This window comes from Triticum urartu, chromosome 4A, assembly GCF_056163025.1.
Source record: "Triticum urartu cultivar PI428250 chromosome 4A, HENAU_Tu73, whole genome shotgun sequence".
Lineage (NCBI taxonomy): Eukaryota > Viridiplantae > Streptophyta > Magnoliopsida > Poales > Poaceae > Triticum > Triticum urartu.
This window is the reverse complement of record NC_141876.1, coordinates 324,071,801-324,079,765: the sequence shown is the minus strand read 5'-3', so window position 1 is coordinate 324,079,765 and position 7,965 is coordinate 324,071,801. Positions and strand designations below refer to the sequence as shown.

At 52.2% G+C, this 7,965-nt stretch overlaps 1 protein-coding gene across 1 annotated transcript; it reads left to right on the top strand.

Moving 5' to 3' along the window:
* The first annotated feature begins 7,089 nt into the window (after positions 1-7,089).
* On the top strand, positions 7,090-7,695 carry LOC147975731 (uncharacterized). Its single transcript, XM_087520555.1, has one exon. It carries the CDS (start codon positions 7,090-7,092, stop codon positions 7,693-7,695), a length of 606 nt encoding a protein of 201 aa, XP_087376681.1.
* Positions 7,696-7,965: the final 270 nt, after the last annotated feature.

Below are 7,965 nucleotides of genomic sequence, written 5' to 3'. Positions count from 1 at the left end.
TCCCTACTTCCCTCTGTGAAGGGCCTTTCTTTTACTTTATACAATTTTTATTTTGAGTCTCCATTTCTCTTATAAAAACACTAACTAGGAGGCAATATGATCCTACTTAAGTATTAGGTATAGCTGATATTCGAGTGTGCTTAATGAATGGATCAATGGTTGAGCATGATGGGCTAGGGATAACTCATTTTAGCGTTGATATTTTGAAAGACATGGTTGCTTGTTGATATGCTTGAGTATCTAAATTATTATGTCAAAACTAGACTATTGCTCTAAATCACATAAAAGTCCAATTGTCGATGCTATAAAGAAAAGAATATGATATGATATGATAGGTATCATTCCACATAAAAAATTCTTTTTTTATCACTTACCTACTCGAGGACGAGTAGGAGTTAAGCTTGGGGATGCTGATACATCGCCAATGTATCTATAATTTTTGATTGTTCCATGTTGTTATATTATCAATCTTGGATGTTTTATAATCATTTTATAGTCATTTTATATCATTTTTTGTACTAACCTATTGACATAGTGCGAGTTCATGTTTTTTCCGTGTTTTTTACATCGTAGAAAATCAATATCAGACGGATTCCAAATGCCAAAAAACATTACGGAGAATTTTTATGGGCCAGAAGGAAAACAACGGGCCCTGGCTATGCCTGGGGGTGCCCCGAGGGGGGCACAACCCACCAGGGCACGCCATGAGGCCCAGGTGCGCCCACGTGGGTTGTGCCCTCCTCGGGTGCCCACTGGACCGCCTCTTTGCTATACCCGTACCACCTCTTTGCGATATAAATACCTCAGAAATCCCAAAACCATAGGGGAGTCGAAGAAATATTCATCCAACCTCCACAGAGTCCCGAACCACCCGATCCAATCTAGACACCATCTCGGATGGGGTTCACCACCTCCATTGGTGCCTCTCCGATGATGCCTGATTAGTTCTTTGTAGACCTTCGGGTCCGTAGTTAGTAGCAAGATGGCTTCATCTCTCTCTTGATTCTCAATACAATGGTCTCTTGGAGATCCATATGTAACTCTTTGTGGGTGTGTTTGTTGGGATCGATGAACTTTGAGTTTATAATCAGATCTATCTTTTTATATCCGTGAAAGTATTTGAGTTTCTTTGACCTCATTTATGCATGATTGATTGTAGACTCGTATTTCTTCTCTGATATTTGGGTTTTCTTTGGCCAACTTGACCTATTTATCTTGCAATGGGAAGAAGTGCTTTGTAGTGGGTTCGATCTTACGGTGCTTGATTCCAGTGACAGAAAGGGAAACGACACGTATTTATTGTTGCTACTAAGGATAAAACAATGGGGTCTATCTCTACATAGATAGATCTTGTCTACACCATGTCATCGTTCTTATTGCAGTACTCCATTTTTCCATGAACCTAATACACTAGATGCATGCTGGATAGCGGTCGATGTGTGGAGTAATAGTAGTAGACGCAGGCAGGAGTCGGTCTATTAATCTTGGATGTGATGCCTATATAATGATCATTGCCTGGATATCATCATGATTATTTGAAGTTCTATCAATTTCCCAACAGTAATTTGTCTACCCACATTTGCTATTATTCTCGAGAGAAGCCACTAGTGAAACCTACAGCCCCCGGGTCTTCTTTCTCATATATTTTCCTTTGAGATCTATTTTTATTTGCTTTTATTTTTAGATCTATTAATCCAAAAACCCAAAAATACTTTGCTGCACTTATTTTATTCACGATCTATTTATCCAATCTATTACAACCTTTTTACCATCACGCACCTATTTCTAGCACCGTTACCCGAAAGGGATTGACAACTGTCGGTGTACAAAAGTAGGGGTCCTTTTTGTACCCCTTTACTTGTGCGCGGGCAGTCGCAGCCACATGCCTGCGGCCGTGCTTGGCAGGATACAAGAGGAAGCAAAGACACAATACTACTAGAGCAACGACAAGACAGAGGCGCGAGGATCGAAGGAACAAGGTGGGCTCTCCCCGACAAGAGCCTTGCCGGGGCAGCTTACGTGGCCCCGACAAGAGCCTTGTCAGGGCAACTTGCCCAACACCAGCGGAGCAGCCACCCTTGAGCCTAAGAGTTCCAACACCGGAACCATGGCTCGGGAAGCGCCTGCATGGTGGCATGCGGATCTTTGTGAAGACCAAGAACGTACAAGACTAGATGAGAACCAGAAGACATAAATCTCCGGCAAGACCCTTGCCAGGGACGCCTGCGAGACCCCGACAAGGCCCTTGCCGGGGCCCCGACAAGACCCTTGCCAGGGACATATGCGGGGCCACAGCGAAGCCCCCACCTGCCAAGGCTCCATTGTCATTCCAATACAGCAGTCAACCCGCCAAAAAGGAAGGCACCTGCGTGGCGACGTGCAGCTTCCAGGCCAACTCAGCAAGCACCTGCGTGGTGGCATGCAAATCTTCGTGAAGACTCTGCCACCGCACCAACTCAGCAGCCAGCCAGCCAGCATGGCGCCGCACGCCTAGTTAGCTTGGATGCGCGTCAAAGTGAGACGAGGTGGGGACGGACGAGATGATCTTCCTTGTCATTTCCGATAAAGTGAGAGGGCACGCCGGCAATGCATTAAATGTGTTTGTCCAACGGTGCCAGGCGATAGACTTGTATAAAGTACAAACTTTCCACCTCCTGTGTGCCACTGTGGCGACCCCCTTTGGCTATAAAAGGAGGCCTGAGGTATACTAGAGACGGATTCGGACTTTTTGGACCCTGCACGCTTTGTAGCTAGTCCGAGAACACCAGATAAACACAAACCAGCAGGAGTAGGGTATTACGCATCACTTGCACCTCGAACCTGGATAAACTCCCCCATGTTGATCTTCTAAACCCGCTCTTTCCACAGCCCCGCGCCCGCCAACCGTAGAAGGGATTCCACGTGATCCCATAGGTGTCGTTCTCACCGACATCTTTGGTGCGCCAGGTAGGGGAGGCGCATGCTGTGAAAATCAGTTTGGAAGTTAGTGCATCGATTTCATCATCACCATGGCCCCCAAGAAAAAGGGGATCACAGCGATCGGGTCGTCCGGGGCTGGCCCGTCCGCTCCAGCGCGAGCAGGCAACCGGGTGGCCACGGATGGTGCCGGAGACGTGTCCCACGAGCATCCACAACATTCTGGCAATCGAAGCCAGGACAGCGGCATCGTTCGGGTCCGAGTCGATGAGCCGCGCGCCGCTGGGTCCGGGAGCAGGGCCATGCTGCCCACGGGTGGTGCGGCAACCTCTATGGGACCCCAGTTGTTACCTGCGCCGCGACCTTCCCAGGCCGCGCGCGATGAGAAACACCGCGACGCCGGAGCTCCCGGGGACCGCCACGGGAAGAGCCCTGTGCGCCACCATCAGGACGTGCTACCACGGGACCTTGACAGAGCTCCTTCTAACCTGGTTTGAAGTTGGAGCGCGCCACGGTCCATGCAGCTCTCACCGCCGCCCACGCTAGCAGAAGCGCTGGCACGCGTGCAACTACTCCTTGACTTTCCCCTTGCTGCGGAGAAGCTCGACGAGTGGAGGGCCACCATCTGAAGCCTTGTCTACTTCGCCAACAAAGACGAGCCGCTCCCAGCGGGACCCTCACACCGGTGTTCCGTCAAGCTGGTGCATGACGGTGGTGGGAGGACCGAAGACGTTGCGACCATGATGCACTCTCATCCCCCACGGCCATGACAGCAGCCACCGGCTCGTCAGGCCGACGCTTGTGACAACGTTTCCACAGCGTCGTCTGACCCGCAAACCCGCTGCGACCAACGCTGAGTTATTCGAGGACGAGCTCAGGAAGACGCTCGGACTACCATCGAGAAATGGCGGGAGGTGCGCCATTAGTCGGATCAGCGTGCAGGGCCTGCTATGGACCACCCAGCGCCAGGGGCCTTTGGCGACCTGCCTTATGAGGTGGGTTGTCCAGCCTTTACGCGAGAAGTGCTGCAGTTCTAGTGGCCCTCCCACCACATGTTCAAGCCTGATGTTGGGGAAAACTACAACAGCAAGATTCACCCGTCGGAGTTCCTCGGGATCTACACCATCGCAACAATAAGGTGCTCGCCAACTACTTTCCATTGGTGCTTAAGCCCAACATCATGTCGTGGTTGATGCACCTGCCAGTGGATTCCATCTCTTCCTGGTCGGATATGTGCCATGAGTTTGTTGGTGCCTTTACGGAGGCCACCAAGCTCCTGGCCAGGCAAGTGACTTGCATGTCATCCCCCAGAAGGATGGCGAGTCCCTGCGTAAGTACATACCAAGATTCAGCCGTGTGCGGTACACCATCCCAGATGTTCATCCCGCCGCTGTCATTAGTGCATTCCATCAGAACGTACGCAACTGTAAGACATGTGAGGAGCAGGCAATGAGCAAGGTCAAGGATGTAGCCAAACTTTATGTTCTGGCTGATAAATGTGCTCGGGCTGAGGAAGGAAGGAAGTACCCCGGCGAGGACGCTGGTGCGGAAACCGACTCCACGGACGAAGACGCCGCCGCCCCGATGAAGAAGGGCCGGCGCCGCAACAGGAAGCATAAGGGCAAGACTGTGGTTGTCGTTGAGGGATCCAGCGACCCCGGCACCGCCAAGAAGGCCAAGGCTGATGACCCCAGCAAGGAGGTTGCCGGGTGCGCCGCCTGCCGGGCCTTGGCGGCCACCGACAAGCCAGGAGGCTCCGACAAGCAGTACTGCAAGATCCATCGCACTAAGGGCCATGACCTCCTGAACTGCCGACAGGTTGAGCTACTTGCAGAAAAGCAGAAAGTTGAATATGAAAGGCGGGACAAGGAGAAGGGTCAACAAGGTGCTGAGGGGTCCGGCAAGAAGCGTGGCGGCCAAGGAGGTCGCCGCGGCAAAGATAATCAACAAGAGAGGCCCGCTCGGGGCCGCGATAAGAAGGTGGAAGATGATGATCACGACGAGGACGACGAGTCTGGAGGGCACAAGTTCCAGAAAGCTAAAGAGGCCATGTGCGTCGACGGTGGCACCTCGTTGCACATCTCTCATCGCTAACTAAAATAGTGGGCACGAGAGGTCACTGCGGCGAAGCCATCGTTCGATTCCCAGAATCCACAGAAGTGGTCCCGCACGCCCATCATTTTTGACACCGAGGATCACCCTGAACGAACAACTGCGGTCGGGTGTTTGCCGTTGTTGGTTTCACCAACAATACACAACCTCAAGGTGACAAAAGTGCTGGTTAACGGTGGGGCCGGTTTGAACTTGATCTCACCCACTGTGATCAAGAGGCTGCAGATTCCTGATGGAGATGTCGAGGAGATAGGCACGTTTTAAGGGGTCAACCCGGGAAGGAGCCAGCCAAAAGGAAAAATCATGCTACCCATTACATTTTTGGGCGAGCTGAACTATAGGATGGAGAAGATCGTTTTCGATTTCGCCGAGATCCCATTGCCATACAATGGGATCCTTGGCCGCCCAGCGCTGGCCAAGTTCATGGCGGCGTCACACTATGCCTACAACACACTAAAGATGCTGGGGCCGCTGACCATCATCACTGTCTCCTCTGACAAGAAAGACGCGCTCATCTGCGCCGACCAACTCTACTGAGAGGCAGTTGCAGCGACTCCCGCCATGGCACTTGCTCCTGCCGCAGAAGCCCAGGGGAGGAAGAAGGCCAACAAGACCCCTGTCGACAAGACCTCTTTCGGCGAGACCTCTTCCGGCAAGACCTCTTACACCCACTCTGTCAAGCGCACCTCTTCGGAGTGCTGCGCTCCCATTGAGGATGTGCCGGAGGGCTCCACCGACAAGAGCAAGAAGTCCAAGGCTGCACCACCAGAAACCAAGAAGGTGTCCGTCAAGGAGGATGGCACGGGCGGGGCTTTTATTATAGGCTCCACCCTTGACAGCAAATAGGAAAGCATGCTCGTCGCCCTCCTGTGGGCGAATGTCGATGTGTTTGCATGCCAAGCATCCGACATCCCCGGCGTTCCTACAGAGGTGATTGAGCAACATCTTGTTGTCTGTCCTCATGCACGACCCGTCAAGCAGAAGGTCAGGAAGCAAGCTTTGGAGCGACAAGATTTCATTATCAAGGAGATTAGAAAGTTAGAGGCGGCAGGCCTGGTTAGAAGAGTGCTCCAACCTACATGGCTGGCCAATCCAGTAGTGTTGTGTAAGGCAAATGGGAAATGGAGGCTGTGTATTGACTACACAGATATCAATAAAGCATGTCCAAAGGATCCTTCCCCTCTGCCACGCATTGACCATATTGTGGACTCCACTTCCGGGTGTGACCTACTGTCACTCCTCGACGCCTATTCAGGATACCACCGGATCTTCATGATGAAGGAAGACGAGGAAAAAATGCATTCATCACCCCATGTGGTACATACTGTTTTGTACGAATGCCTTTCAGGTTGAAGAGCGCTGGTTCAATGTTTGCCCGAGCAGTCTAGATTGGTTTTGAGCCCCAGCTACATAGAAATATGGAAGCTTATATGGACGACATAGTGGTCAAAACCAAGGACAGGGCCACGCTCGTGCAAGATTTATAAGAAACATTTTGCAAATCTACGCAAGATCAGCCTCAAGCTCAACCTAGAGAAGTGCGTGCTCGGTGTCCCCTCCGGAAAACTTCTTGGGTTCTTTGCGTCTCAATGCGGAATAGAGGCAAATCCCGACAAGATCAAGGCAATCGAGCAGATTGAGGCGCCAAAACGGGTCAAAGACGTCCGTAGGCTCGCCGGCTACGTTGCTGCCCTGAGTAGGTTCATCTCCAAATCTTGCTAAGAGCGCCCTCCCCTTTTTCAAAGTTTTGTAAAAGGAGGGTCCAGTAAAGTGGACTCTGGAGGCAGAGGAAGCGCTTCAAGATTTGAAGAGGTACCTCTCCTCCACACCAATACAAGTCATGCCTAAACCACAAGAGCCGTTGCTGCCGTACTTAGCAACAACGAATCAAGTATTCAAGTGGTCAGTGCTACGCTGGTGGCGCGGAGGGAACCTGAGGAAGAAGCAGCAGTAGTAGCAGAGCCATCGGATGGCGGACTGGGGCCCTCCCCGGCAGAGCCTGACACCGGCAAGGCGGAACCCCCGGCAAGGCCCGATCCCGGCAAGGCAGAGTCTGAGCAGATGGGCGAAGTGGGACAGAAGAAGAAGGTGGTGCAGCACCCCGTTTATTTTGTTAGTTCCCTCTTGCAAGGAGCTAGATCAAGATATTCTGGTATGCAGAAGCTACTTTTTGGCCTCCTCATGGCCTCGAGAAAGCTGCGTCACTATTTCCAAGCGCATGAGATCATCGTCATCACCTGCCTCCCTTTGCAACGGATTTTGCACAACCCAGATGCGACAGGGAGGATTGTGGACTGGGCATTGGAGCTTTCGAGCTTTGGCCTCAAGTTCGAAAGTACTTCAATGATCAAGAGCCCAGCCTTGGCAGAATTCATAGCGGAGTGGACCGCAACGCCCGACGAAGAGGTTCAAGAAACCACCCTTCCCGGCAAGGAGACCTGCCATGATTGGGTTATGTACTTTGATGGTGCTTTCTCACTGCAAGGTGCTGGCGCCAGCGTGATACTCATCGCGCCCACCGGAGAGCACCTCAAGTACGTAGTCCAGATGCACTTTACCCGGGAAAAATCAGTGAACAACATAACGGAGTACGAGGGATTGCTTGCGGGTCTCAAGATCACGGCAGACCTCGGAATCAAGAAGCTCATCATCAGAGGTGATTTATAGCTCATTGTTAAGCAAGTCAGGAAGTGTCGGCGTTCTGGGAACGGGGGTCCCTAGACTTGCCTGCCTGCGGCCCACGGCGTGGCTGGGCTAGCAGGTCTGTACGGCCCGTCTTCATCGCCGAGGTGTTCAAGACCCTCGCGAGGCGGGCGACGCAAGACCTCCTCAGGAGTGGCCTCGCCAGGCAGGCTCATGAGGGGCCGAGAGGTCAAGGCAAGGCAAACCTCGGGAGGTCCTCGTGATGTGAGCCTTGACGATCGATACCAGGCGGGC

Bases quoted from the DNA above. Each gene is read 5' to 3' on its own strand.
- LOC147975731 (XM_087520555.1), top strand. From the start codon at position 7,090: ATGGGCGAAGTGGGACAGAAGAAGAAGGTGGTGCAGCACCCCGTTTAT.